Source organism: Lytechinus variegatus, chromosome 1, assembly GCF_018143015.1.
Source record: "Lytechinus variegatus isolate NC3 chromosome 1, Lvar_3.0, whole genome shotgun sequence".
NCBI lineage: Eukaryota > Metazoa > Echinodermata > Echinoidea > Temnopleuroida > Toxopneustidae > Lytechinus > Lytechinus variegatus.
The window spans coordinates 43,626,646-43,641,882 of record NC_054740.1 but is presented as its reverse complement, the minus strand read 5'-3'; the positions used below and the strand labels follow the sequence as shown (position 1 = coordinate 43,641,882).

At 38.3% G+C, this 15,237-nt stretch overlaps 1 protein-coding gene and 1 long non-coding RNA gene across 2 annotated transcripts in view; one reads left to right on the top strand and one right to left on the bottom strand.

The window, feature by feature from the left end:
* LOC121430658 overlaps positions 1-15,237 on the bottom strand; it is a 38,243-nt gene that overhangs the window by 6,093 nt on the left and 16,913 nt on the right. Inside the window, exons 3-4 of the mRNA XM_041627992.1 lie at positions 8,404-8,525; positions 7,193-7,297 (exon numbers count right to left, since the gene is read on the bottom strand). Coding sequence (XP_041483926.1) covers positions 7,193-7,297; positions 8,404-8,525 — 227 coding nt within the window. The remainder of the gene's footprint in view (positions 1-7,192; positions 7,298-8,403; positions 8,526-15,237) is intronic.
* LOC121414852 lies at positions 135-4,664 on the top strand. Its single transcript, XR_005969920.1, has 2 exons — positions 135-1,412; positions 2,428-4,664. It is a non-coding gene; the product is annotated as an uncharacterized LOC121414852 (long non-coding RNA).

Genomic DNA, 15,237 nt, shown 5'->3' with positions numbered 1-15,237 from the left:
AGAGAGAGAGAGAATGTGAACAGGTGTGGAAGCAAGAGTGAATTCCTTGGTGGAAGTGAGCTGTGAGTGGGAGTGGCTGAAGTGACAAGAGTCGCAAAAGAGGATTAATTGACTGAGAGAGCAGTTGGGGGAGTGGTCAAGAGAGTTACGTAAGTTGGAAGAATAATGGAAAGCCGAAGAACTTGAATTTGGAATCGGGGTACACAATAATTAAGTTCCGTTTTATATACTTACATTATAGGCGGATTAATTTCGCGCATTACACCAAAAGTGATAGGGTCGATTTGGGGAAAGGCTTTTCTCGCCACGCGGTGTTTGACCCAGAAAGGGATAAAAAGGGAGTGATTAGTTGCCAAGGGGCAGTTTTTCGTTCCCGATTTGTTTTGCCGCCGTAGGCCATGTCGGTTTGATTTTTGTCTGTCGTCGGTCGTCCAGCCCAGAGATGCGACATTTATTATTATCCAGCATGTAATTTGACTTTGATTTAGAATAAAACCTGATACACAACTTAACTTCATCGAACTTGTCATTCTTTGACTCCCGTCTTTTTTTTGTACGTGGGCAGCGCAAGACGGTGGGCGGCCACCGGCCGTCTTGCAAAGCTGTGCCGCTACAAAATTGGTAGTACGGATGGGGTCGGTCGACCGTCATCTTCAGCATGTTCGGGGAACGTTTTAGTCCTTCAGTCTGGTTTTACGCATAAACACAATGTTTATCGGACATTGATATAAATTCAACAAGGAGAGCTTCACTTCATGTCACCGGTTCCGGCTTATTTTTTGTTCGAGGATGTGAATTATGATATTATTTTAACTTTAACGTTGGAGAGAGAAATTCAGCTGCAGGGGTTGGATTGAGCCCCCACATCGCCCGGGTTTTCGACGTTGGGACCTTACATGTGCCGTTGAGCTCAGGAGAAAGAACCCTTCGTCCTGGGACTCACGCGTGGCTGCATTGTAGCGAGGAGTCGAGGGACCTGTGAAAACCACTGCAAATAGACCTGACGGGGTAGCATAGCTGGTTTCCACTAAAACCCTCCGGATTAGTTGGTACCGACGAAGTCTGGTGATTTCACATTACACTGCGGTGAGAGGAGTCGTTTAACTGCGCGAGAATCGTCTTGGAAGGGGCTGTAAAGGAACTCAGCAGGGCGATTGCTTTTCCTTTGGTCGTCTCATGAGGATGGATTGAGGTTAGGTACTGAAGGCCGCAGGCGCTAGTCCGGCTCGGGGAGTTGGACGCTATCGAGGAGCTCCGAGACATCGTTCTTCCAACCAACGCTTCGACACGGCCCTTCATCTTCGTTATCGACGTGGTGTGGTAGACCCTGTCTTCGATATCTTCGACGGTGGAAGCTGGCACTGTCGTTTGGAAGCCGATAGCCTTGGCGAGTGAAGCAGCAGGAGTCGCTGGTATGTAATGAAGCCCTTGTTAAGATTTTTCCAGAACAGTCATTCACATTTAATGTAGACTCTCATATTACAAACTATAAGATATGCTTGAAATGTATCTGAAAAGATATGAACTCGTTATCTTCTCAACATGACGATGTGTTAAGATATGTGTGTAGCTATGCAGTTTGTTATTAAGTCTGTTTTGCATTAGTGTGCATTGGGATCTGAAGGAGATAGCACAAATAAATTCTGCAAATACACCACTAGATAGAATAATAATAGTAAAAATCTAGATTTTGATAGTGTTCTTTGGCAACACGTGAAAATACATCTTCAGAAAATCTATATAGAATTTGCAGTCTTTTGTGCTTACCTTTATGTCAGACCCCCAATGTTTATTGTGATCTGGACTTACACATTTCACAATTTTAACTAAATGCCTTTTTTCCTAGGTTCTGCGTCTGGTTCGATTGGTTACCTTTCTCTCCCAGAGTTAGATAGTAGACTATATAATAAGTGTTATAACTGAAGGTTTATCGTAGTTGAGGTTGCATCTCCTTTCAGTAGTATTCACATATACATAGTAAAATTATGGCTGAAAAGTTAGTTGAAGATTTAGTAACCGGTTTAACCGGAGCATTACAAGGGTCTAGGTTTACCCCTAGTGGTTGAAGTACCAAACTTGAGAGATTTTCTGGACAAGGTGGCATTTCCCTTACCGAATGGTTAGAAGAGATAGATCTTTGTGAACAATACCAAATCTCTGAAACTCAAAAAGTGCGGCATAATCATAGCAAATTTGGAAGGTGCAGCACGTAAAGAAGTTAGTTGTTTTTCGGGGACATAAGATACTCAAAGTATTATTGAACTACTTCAAAAATATTTTGGAAAGAAACAAACTGTGCAATCTTTGCAGCAAGCCTTTTATGAAATCCAATCGAAGTCTGGTGTTTCTGACCAAGAAAATTTGTTAGGTCCCACTTTTTCTAATTTGTTTCCTTCCTTTTCACCTGAACAATTCATTCAAATGCAGAAAATGGACCCAGAACTGAGATTTGTGTGGGAACGGTGGAGTGCGCACTGGAAACCGGGGGATGAATTTCCCGCACGTTTTTCAGAACCGGATAGTTTGAAACAATGGTTATATGAATGGTCTAATTTTACTGTTAAAGATGGAATATTAGGAAGGTTCTTGATCCTTTATTTGGTAATATATTTCAAATTTTACTCCCACAGTGTTTGCGTAAGAGTATTTTAGTTGGATGTCATGATGAATGGGGACATCAAGGTAGAAATAAAACTCAACAGTTAGCTAGGTCAAGAGTTTATTGGCCTGGCATGGCTCGTGATATAAAATTTTATGTTAAAAGATGTATTAAATGTGCTAAGGCAAAGGAGATGCAGCCTCGGGTAAGAACCCCAATGAGACATCTAATGGCATTTAGTCCATTGGAAATTATTGCTATTGATTTTGTTAAGTTAGATCCTGGTAAGGGAGGATTTGAGGATGTACTTGTTATTACAGATGTATATACGAAATTAGCTCAGGCAATCCTTGTAGAAATCAACACGCCTCAACAGTAGCTAAAGCTCTACAAGAGCACTGGTTCACAAAGTATGGAATTCCAAATAGAATTCATAGTGATCAGGGACGTAATTTTGAGGGTCAGGTGATAAAAGAATTATGTAGGCTTTATGGTATACGTAAGACTCGTACAACACCATATCATCCTGAGGGTAATGCTCAGGCTGAAAGATTCAGTGGGACTTTATTTGGCCTAATCAAATCGCTGGATCAGCGTGATAGACGTAGATGGCCTGAATTATTGCCTCATCTTGTCTACATGTACAATACCACCCCCACGAAACTACGAGGGTCAGCCCTTTTGCTCTTATGTTTGGTAGGAAAGAGCGTATTCCTTTAGATCATTTGTTGGGTGTGTCTGTAGAATGGGAACAAGACTTTGTTAAAGAACAAGCCGAATTGCTTGAGAGGGCTCAAAAGGTTGTCAGAGAAAGGACTGACAAGGTAGCAGCCCGGAATAAGGCCCGAGCTGATGCAAATATCTCTGCAAGTCCCCTCCCCTGGGCATAGGATCTCTTGTTTACTTAAAGAAGTGTGCTTTTAGTAAAAGACACAAGTTGGAGAATGTTTATTTTGATGAATTATATGTTATTGATTGGATAAATCTTACTGAGGATATTTATCGTATCCGACCTATTAATGGAGGTAATCCAAAGATAGTGAATCGTAGGCTAGTAAGGAAAGTACCTTCTGAATCAGATGTGGTTGACCAAAATATGGAAGATTTTGGGTTATGAGAGAAGGAAAATCATTGCTAGCTACAAGGATTCTAGAAAAGATTTTGAGGATGAATATGTTTTAGTACCAGAAAGAGTAACTGCAGAAACAGTAGGGGAGAGTACTGGTCTAACCAGAGTACGGATGGGGGCGTACAAGTGGGCGTACCAGAGGCGGAACAAGTGTCGTCCAGATGAGATCTTAAAGACAAAATAAAGGCATTCATTCTAATCCATACAACTTACCCAAGTCTGTATTGGAAAAATAAAGTAATAAGTTAATAAATTTACCTTGGGTCTCTGGGCTGGACTCCGCCTTCAATTATTTATGACTGACAGTTTTATTATTTGGACATAGCTTTGTGAAACGATTAGTAGGGAGTGGGGTAAGGAGCATGTATTTGGAAATTGGTGGTAAATAACAAATATTGAGAAGTTTTGGAGAAGGTGACTCAACTTTGAAAGAATGCTACATAATACAAATACATAGGGATATGTTCTGGGTTTGGGAGCACCGTTCCCTGCCGGATGCACCCCATAACAGAAAGGGGGAAGGAGCTATACCTATGTAGAATAGTAAGTTTTTGTCAGACACATTTTTGGATTTAATTAGTTTTTTATTATTGTGGGATAAATGATGTACATCAGTGATTATGGGTTATATGTATGATTGCTTGGTTCTATTGATTGACTGGCCCAGTTTGGTTTGCCGACATGGATCATTTAATATATTTTGTGATATTAATTAATCTGTAAATATGTAATTATATTTGTCCTTATAGGAAAACCACATATCAGACGGCAGGATGGTGTCAAACGGAACTGGAGGAGGCATGGGATATCCACCTCTGATGGTAGTTTTGACATCATCCCAAAGTCTTGGTAAATGGTAGAAAACAGTAATGTTTGGGTTATTTTTTTGTCCATGTAATAGGACTTGTAAAATTTGAACAAATGAAAAAAGGGATTTTTTTAAACAATTGTTATATTTTTAATGTGGAAGTTTACCTTAGAGGTGCACTATGTCATCTGTTTGGAAGCAAATGATGAATTGTACATAAAAAAAAAAAAAACACTAAGTAATGATTCCGATAGTAACTTCCAGAATAAGCGTCATTATTTGTAACCATAGCAGAGCGAGGTCTAACATGTGGATGCATGCTGTCCAATATCAAAATATTTACTGTTTATGATACATGTTCATGGTTGATATATAATGCCTGAAGTTGATTGTTCATGGTTTACAATTACAACCCATCCATTGATTAATGTTCAATTGATTAATAAACACTTTTACTAGGGCATTATACAAGTATGCTGATGCAAAATATTTTTTAGTATCATTTTGGACATGAAACATGCACTTGTTAACTAAGGTTATTTATAGTTTTTTTATAAGATGACCAGATTTACTGCTGTTGGTTTTTCATTTTGTAAGGTGGATACAGATACGGATATGGATAATTTTACTTTTCACATGTATCATTGCTATTATTACTACTGTACATGTATGTTTATGTACCTGTAGTATTTTGACGTAACTAGTTGTGCATAAGAGGTATAATGAAGGTTTAATTGATGTTTAGAGGTTGAATTTGTAACTAAACCTTTCAATTCATTTTTTCAGGGGTCTGGAGTGTTCATCTTTGAAGGGGTGATGTCATCGATGAAGCAGCAGGAAGCTTGGGTCATCCACTTCCCAATGCCTATACATGTACGTTGACATTCCCCTGATGGAAGCTCTCCAAATCCTATTTTTAATTGAAGAAGGTACAGGTATAATGTAAATACATGCAATCTATTTACCAAAAAAGGGAAGATTTTGAAAAAAACAATATTTGGCATAAATATAGAACGATGTTGAAATGTTTATATTGTTTATGACAAATTGTAAGTGTCATGGATGGACGACCGTCAGTATCAACAAATCTTTTTTTCCTTATTTTTTTGCGATCTTATGGAACAGATCGATTCAGTAGGGGAGAGTTATAGCGGGATGGAAAATAGAGATTTGTTTGTTTGGGTAAAGAAGTTCGTTCGCCTTCTTCCATTGTTTACATTCCTTAAAGGTGTTGATTTCGTTTGCTAGTTTTTCTGGGCCAGGCTAGCGATTGGAATGTGGAAGTGAAAGAGGGCAAACTGACTGGGTTGCTAGGCGTTCAGGACTAATAGAAGTCCATTGGAACTTCAGTTATTTACCACTTTGCTTCTTATTCATGTTCTTCGGCTCGCTTGCATTCTTCAGTGATTAGAGAGAGAGAGAGCGAGAATGTGAACAGGTGTGGAAGCAAGAGTGAATTCCTTGGTGGAAGTGAGCTGTGAGTGGGAGTGGCTGAAGTGACATGAGTCGCAAAAGAGGATTAATTGACTGAGAGAGCAGTTGGGGGAGTGGTTAAGAGAGTTACGTAAGTTGGAAGAATAATGGAAAGCCGAAGAACTTGAATTTGGAATCGGGGTACACAATAATTAAGTTCCGTTTTATATACTTACATTATAGGCGGATTAATTTCGCGCATTACACCAAAAGTGATAGGGTCGATTTGGGGAAAGGCTTTTCTCGCCACGCGGTGTTTGACCCAGAAAGGGATAAAAAGGGAGTGATTAGTTGCCAAGGGGCAGTTTTTCGTTCCCGATTTGTTTTGCCGCCGTAGGCCATGTCGGTTTGATTTTTGTCTGTCGTCGGTCGTCCAGCCCAGAGATGCGACATTTATTATTATCCAGCATGTAATTTGACTTTGATTTAGAATAAAACCTGATACACAACTTAACTTCATCGAACTTGTCATTCTTTGACTCCCGTCTTTTTTTTGTACGTGGGCAGCGCAAGACGGTGGGCGGCCACCGGCCGTCTTGCAAAGCTGTGCCGCTACACTAGCATTGGACAACATACCTTCAAATAATCACAATTAGAGATTAAATTTTAATGATTCAATCTACTTAATGACTTCTAGAATCATTACTAGAATCAAACAGTTTCCCCCCTCCCCCCCAAAAAAAAAAAAAATTTACATTCTAGTTTATTTTTCAAAAGAAAATATTTCATAAAACCATTGCATACATGAATAATTGCATTCAATGAGGCGAGCATTGACGGGGCCTACAACTTCCCAGCTTTAAATTATTTAGTCTCCATCGCATTTCTTTCCCTTATCTGCCTATTGTTTATATTTGTATAGAATAAGAAGTAAATTTTGTTGTTAATTCGGTAATAATATGTGACAAGAGAAATATGAAAATAAATGAACAAACAATAGGATTGTAGAACGTGCGGAGTGTCACAAACTACCCCCCCCCCACCAAAAAAATATATATACAGTCATTGAGATAATCTGCCGAGGGCTTTTTTGGGGGCGTGGCTTTATAAATGCATATCACGATGAAGACGTAATTATAATTGACTTTAGCTCCAGACAAGTATACTAAAATACTAAAGAGGTCTGGATTATCGATATTAATCATTATCAATATAAAGCATTCGGTGTTTATTTCATACTCACGTTTATTTTATACCAGGTGAACAGATGAAGGAACCACGCAATAGCTTGGAATACAACGAGGGCTGTAATAGCCACCATGTATGGGATCAGGAGGCATTTGGAATTCTGAAGAAAAAAAAAAAGAAAACCCACGATCAAGAGCGAAATATGGGTCTATTGATATGACATTTCCACATTTTATGGATTCGATTTATTTGAACTCGCAAATAATTATGAATTCAATTTATTTATTTTTAGTTTCATTTTAATTTATCTTATTTTACTTTATGTTATGTTTTATTTCATTTTAATTTATTTTGTTTTCAATATTTTATTTCATTCAATCTTATTTCAATTCTATATTTCATATTTTTCTATTTTATTCTATTGCACTCCATTTTATTTCCTTCAGCAAGAAATTTATCCACATTGTGCTGCACTCAACCCAGGTGAGGTGAATGGGTACCTGGCAGGAATTTATTCCTTGAAATGCGTGTGCGCTGTAATCATAGTAATTACGGCAGCCAAGCTACAGCTGGGGTAATAATATCCAAGTCCTTTGGAAGCGCATAGAGACATTATTCATAATTGTGATATGCGCTATACAAGAACTGTTTATTATTATTATTTCACTTCATTTTTTTTCATTTACTTATTTTTATATTCTTTTGCGGAGAGGGGGTAAATTTTGGTTCCCTCCTTCATCCCCAGATCACCGCCCTTGATTTTTGACTTCCCGAAAGCTTGAATGGGCTAATAAAGAGGGTGTTATTATCATTATTGTCTACGTCTGCGTTGTATCCTTACTTTCGATATAATGACGGTATAAACGTTGACGTCATGAACAAGACGTCACAATTAGGCATAATTGTTATCTTATTATTATTATTGTTATTATTAGGAAATTTTCGCTTACCCGACGCACGACGACTTGAAGAACATAGAAAATTTATTGTCGAATGCCTTTCATGACAAGGGACAACCAAGAAGTCTTTGTCGAAAGTGTTTGAATCATAACAGCAGTTTTCGTTCCCGACACTTGACAAACGACATATTTGCATTTTTTTCGTCAGCTCTGAAACTTAGGACGAAACTGCTGTTCGGGTTCACCAATTTTGACAAAAACCTCCCAATAGTTCTTGGTTATTGGGCATTATCAATACATATACTGTGTTCTTGAATCAGTCGTGCGTCGCGGAGCGGATGCACATTTGAAATAGTTTTCCACACACCTTGAACACACCGATGAGGAGGATGCCGGAGGCGATGAAGAGGAGTCCGAGTGCAATAATGTCGATGAAATAAGAGGTATAGACCCCATATACAACTGAGCTGGATACCTTGTCAAATCCACCTATTATCATGAAGACATAAACGCTGACGGTTTATTCATTTATATTGATATATTTAGTATGATCATAACCAAAATCTACACGTATTTCGCATTCCTCAGAGATGAAGACAAGGATCACGATATTTTAAAGAGAGAGAGAAAAAAAGGCAATTTTAATTGTATCCACATATCCTAGCTTTTCGGGTTCCATAACTGCGATACGGTTTATTCATTTATTTTCACCTTAAAGGGTTGGTCCAGGCTGATAGTATTTACAGCTTAATAAATAGAGCAGAATTCACTGAGCAAATTGCCGTAAATTTCGTCAAAATCGGACAACAAATAGCAAAGTTATTGAATTTTAAAGTTTAGTAATATTTTGTAAAAACAGTCGTCATGAATATTCATTAGGTGGGCTGATGATGTCACATCTCCACTTGTTCTATATGAAATTAGGTTTATTCAAATTTTTCCTCCAAGAACTAGAAAAATTGGATTGACAACTGATTTAGTGCATTAGATATTTATTGCTGCAACTTATTTCATTATAAGGGAGACATATTCACACAAGTATGAAATTAGGAAAAAAATATGATTTCATGTTAATAACATAAGAAAACGGAAAGCGGAGATGTGACATTATCAGCTCGCCTATAATGAATATTCATGACGACTGTTTTCACAAAATATGGCTAAACTTAAAACTTCAATAACTTTATCATTTGTTATCCGATTTTGATGAAATTTTCAGCGTTTTGATCAGTGAATTCTACTCTGTGTTCTAAAATAGAAATATTTTCAGCCTGGACCACCCCTTAAAGATATATTTAGTGTGTTCATAACCAAAATCTACACGTATTTCGCATTCCTCATGCAGAGATGAAGACAAGGATCGCGATTTTTAAAGAGAGAGAAAAAAAGGCAATTTTAATTGTATCCACATATATATCCTAGCTTTTCGGGTTCCATAACTGCAAAAAAAAAACTTCACCGGAACTAATGAGATAAATCTGCTTGTTCACAAATACGGGAATAATCGTTTTCGCATTGTGTCCCACGAGGCCGGAGATTGGTTTACAGATATGGAATCAGATTTTCATTGTGTTTTATTATTTTTTTTACAAGTTCACACACTGTTGAAAGAAAGCATATAGCATTTCCATTTACTTAAATGTAGGATATTAGAGTACAGTTGATTACATAGGCAGATCCAGCTTTTGGCGAAGGGGGGGGGGGCGCACTGCCGAGCGGCGCACATATTTTTGCACTTCACCGGCGCCATAAAAAGAAAATGTTGAAAAAGGGGTAAAGTCTGACCGTGTCAAATACTCTTTTCAAAATGTAGGATAATATTTCCGGGGGGCAAGACTCGAACATATTTTTGAAAAAAAAAATAAAAACGATAGAAAAAGCGGACCAAGCTATAAAAGTATTTGGTGCACATCTCACATTTGCACATTTTTCATAGTTTTCATGAAATAATACGGAAAAACAGCTGACCAGGAATTTGCCCCCCCCCCTTCCCCCTTGCTGTGTACGACCATTCCCTGAAGTCCACTTAAACATACCTCATTATAGCAGAAAATATACATCAATTTAAACATATATAATCTTTCTAAAACATACATATAAAGAGATTGAAAAACTTATTAAAGAAAGAAACAAGCAAAATGTAACACAAATTATGCATTTTATGTGGGATTTCAAAATCCCATGTACTAATCCTTTTTATTGCTATCAGGCCCTTATTTTTGTATATTAATAGAGATACAATTTTTGTTTAACTATGTATATATATGTATACACACAGGCCCGTATTCTGAAGTCGGGTTTAACTTAAACTCAGGTTTAAAGTTGTGGTTTAAGTATGGAAAGCCCAAAGTATCAAAATTTTAATCAAGTTGTATGTTTCTTAATGTTTACTTTGCTCTTTCGTGATTCATCGATATTGAAGACAATTATTTATATATACTTTCTACACAATTATACATAATTTGAGAGCCGATTGAGTTGAAGTCTGATGTCTCTACTGTTAGTGATTTATGTAGCAATTGGCTGTCCATACTTAACCACAACTTTAAACCTGAGTTTAAGTTAAACCCGACTTCAGAATACGGGCCACAGGGTCGTCGATCACACAAAGCAAACAAACACACACACAAACACGCGCGCACACACACATAAATAAATAGAGACACATATCTCACCGACAAATTAATGCGAGCGCGAGCTGAAATTTTTATAGTGTACTGACCTGTAAACAGGAAAAAGGTGCCTGTTTGTACTCATGAGGAGGGTACATCTCTCTCTACACAGATAGTGCGAGTGCCGAGTGCGAGCTGAAATTTCTTTATATTTTGACTGGAAAGCTTGATATTCTAAGCATTTTTGGTACCAATGATTAAGATGAATATCTAAAAAACAATAGATGCGAGCGCGAAGCGCGAGCTTGAAATTTTGATATTTCGACCTGAAAAAATGACAGTTTAATGGAAGTTTTTAATAAAGAACAAGAGTATATCCAACAAAAGAATATTGCAAATCGAAGCGGGAGTTCTTTTGAGGTTCAGAACTAAAAATTGGGACATTCTATTCATCTGTTTAATCGTGAAAAGTATGGGGTTTGCTACAGAAATGATGCGATCGCGAAGCGCGAGCTGAAAATTCTTATATGCAATCTGATAAGCATAAAATTTGTGCACGATTTTAAATAAAGCATGAGTTGTGTAGCTAAATATTGTTTGCTGATTTCTGTGTAACATTACCATCTTATTGTATTTTGCACATGCGGAATTATTGGGGAGGGCAAAACGATATTTTTGCCCCCCCCCCATATTTTCATTGTTCTACCGGCGCCTATTTATCGGAATCAGGGACGCTGATCATTCTTGACCGGCGCCGATTTAAATTTAGGTGGCGCCGGTTAAGACAAAGGCAGCGCCGATCTATTATTTTTACCGACGTCACGTAAGATTCAGGCAGCGGCAATTTATAATCGACTGGCGCCGATTATTCATGACTGGCGCCAACCAGGTGGTGCTGATTATTCTTGTCTGGCGCCAATTTGGATTTAGGTGGAGCTGATTATTTTTGATCGGCGCCGGTAAAGACTCAGTCAGCGCCGATCTATAACAAGATGGCGCTGATTATTTTCTTACCAGCCCCGATTCAGATAAAACTGGCGCTGATTATCCTTGATCGGCGCCGGTTAACAGGTTAAGAACTCAGGCAGCGCCAATTTTTCTTTACCGACGCCGATTTATAACCAGATGGCGCCGATTATTCGTGTCCGGCGCCGATTTAGATTAAGGTGGAGCTGATTATTCTTGATCGGCGCCGGTTAAGACTCAGGCAGCGCCGATTTACAACCAGATGGCGCTGACTATTCTTGACCAGCACCAGTTTAGATAATAGGTGACGCTGATTATCCTTGATCGGCGCCGGCTATAAGAACTCAGGCAGCGCCGATTCATAACCAGATGGCGCCGTTTATTCTTGTCCGGCCCCGATTTAGATTAAGGTGGCGCTGATTATTCTTGATTGGCGCCAGTGAGATGCAGGCAGCGCACTGCTAACGGCGAAGTTGTTGGGAAAAAGGTAGTTAAAAGAAAAGATAAGGAAGATGATATGATTGTGCTTTGCTGGGGGTAGTCTTTTCTTCACTGTTTTTAATGTTATATCAGTGTATATTTTTTAAGCAGCGCCTTTTCTTTTCTTTTCTTTCCTTTATTTTTATTTTTTCAAGCGGCGCCTTTTCTTTCTTTTACTTTTCTTTTATTTTTTTATTTTGAGCGGCGCCCACCCCCTGGATCCGCCGATGGATTACAAGCTTGCGTGCACTTGCATTTTTTTTTCTATCCAACTACCGACCTAATTCTCAAATCTCCTAAAATACATGAAATATAAGGCCTTATCTACTGAAATCAATAAAAATACAAAAAATTGTAGTGATATGATAAAAAAGGATTGGCGCATATATCCTTTTATTTAATCACAGCGCCTTTAAAAAAAACAACCAACAATAACAGCAACATGCCTTGCTCAAGGGCCATAGGTGTCGTAACCGAGATAGCGAATCGAACCCTGGATTTTCATGCTTCTTGTCAGGCGCCATTTGCCACTCGGCCACGGCATTTGCTCTTCCACCAAGGAACCCCCACAGTTAGATATTTACGATCAACCGTGATATGAATCGGGTGAGTCGTCCATACTCAAGCGCCTTGGCCGAGTGGTCTAAGGCGCCTGGCTATATAAAAGACCGAGGTTCGGTCCCCGGCGGCGGCACCTACATGTATGCATTTAATGTACAATCGGACCCCATTTATAGCCTTTCGGCTTTCATGTGCTATCCTGTCAAGGTATTCTTCAATTTCATTGTAATCTCTTGTGATATTCTTGACGAATAAAATCAATCAATCAATCAATCAATACAATGCTCTTTTACCCTGCTTTCAAATAAATGAAAATGCTAATAAAATTATTATTGGTAACTAGGTGTGCACTTGAAAAAAAATGTTCATGGAATTATGGAAGCTTAAAAGTGCCACCTAGATGTTGAGTTAATTATCTTGGGAAGTCGACATCTTGCGAGCAATAAGATCAGATGACGAGATCCCGGATCTAATCATGTCCACATCTTTCGGAAGAGATGATCAGATGACAAGATCCCGGATCTCATCATGTCGACATCTTTTAGAAGAGATGATGATATGACAAGATTCCGGATCTCGTCTTGTCAACATCTTTTAGAAGAGATGATCAGATGGCAAGACAACCGATCTCATCATGTCAACATCTTTTAGAAGAAATGAGATGACAAGATCCCGGATGTTATCATGTTGACATCTTTTAGAAGAGATGATGAGATGACAAGATCCCGGATCTTTGGAGCGTTGTGGCCCAGTGGATTAGTCTTCGGACTTTGAAACAGAGGGTCGTGGGTTCGAATCCCAGCCATGGCGTAATTTCCTTCAGCAAGAAATTTATCCACACTGTGCTGCACTCAACCCAGGTGAGATGAATGGGTACCCGGTAGGAAGAAATTCCTTGAATGCTTTGAGCGCCTAGGCAGCCCAGCTAAAGCCGGGGTAATAATAATAGCAGGGCCCGCTGGGAGAACAGTTTTCGGAACTGAAGCGGCTTCCCTGGGTAAATATACCTATATTATTATTATTATTATTATCTTATCATGTTGACATCTTTTAGAAGAGATGATGAGATGATAAGATCCCGGATCTCGTCATGTCAACATCTTTTAGAAGAGATGATGAGATGACAAGATCTCGGATCTCATCATGTTGTCATCTTGTAGAAGAGATGATGAGATGACAAGATCTTGGATCTCGTCATGTCTACATCCAGTGGAAGAGATGATCAGGGGTGGTATTCTGAGATCCATTTTATCTCAGATAAAATAAAATATTTTATCTCTGTTAAAATCAGTAAGATAAAATACCCTTAAAATCTCTCCGAATTGGTATTCTGAGAACCATTTTATCTTCATTTTATCTCTGTAAGACACACCTATTTTTTAATCAATATCCAATTAGAAACACACTTTTATAGCTCTCTCATATCACTCAACCAATTAAAATCCATTCCGCCAGGAGGTGTGGCAAAGGGGTGAGATTGCGTCAATTTATTGACTTCAAATACGCTTGCACTATACGCTTACGCGTCTTTACCGAGATTTCATTTTAACAAAAAGGACAATACTCTCATCTTTTTTCGAAGTCTTTATCGCATCTTTTCAAGCATCATTTCAAAGACAATATTAGTCAAGAAAAGTTTTATGAAATACTCTCTGATTGTACAGGAACAACGTTAAGGTGTTATTCTCAATAAAAATATAATTTTTCTTCATTTTTATGTCACCATTTGGTGTTAATTCACCTAGAAATATTGGTGAAATAAACATCGCAGAGATAAAATCGCCTCTACCCTCTTTTAAGTTTATTTTATTTTTTCTTCAAAGTAACATGGGCGCAAGCACATCATTTGCGTTGCAACGGCCAGATACGCGATGGGTAGGTGTACGCAGGCATTGTTAATTCTGTTAATACGCAAGATAAAATTTATACGCAAGATAAAATCTAAAATTTTATCTGAGAGATAAAATCTCATCTCAGAATACCAATTTCATTTTAAGAGATGAAATAAAATATTTTAAAGATAAAATGACCTCAGAATACCACCCCAGATGTCATGATCTCGTAACTCATCATGTCTACATCTTTTAGAAGAGATGATTAGATGACATGATCATGCATTGAACATCTTGTCATCTGACCATTTCTTCTAAAAGATGTCGACATGACGAGATCCGGGATCTTGTCATCTCATCATAAAAGATGTCGACATGACGAGATGCGGATCTTGTCATCTGATCATCTCTTCTAAAAGATGACGACATGACGAGATCTGGGATCTTGTCATCTCATCATCTATTTTAAAAGATGTTGACATGATGAGATCCGGGATCTTGTCATCTCATCATCTCTTCTAAAAGATGTTGACATGATGAGATCCGGAATCTCATGAGCATAACAGTACGCTCATGCAACACCAAAGCGACGCTCGATCTTGAACATATTCAGGGCCGAGACGACGGTGTCGCTTAATTGCGTTTCAAATACGCTCCAAATACGATGATAAATATCGTTAACGATCTTTAACGACGATTTAAATTTGGCGTGCATGTTAATTTATATCTGAATCACTTATTGAATATGTA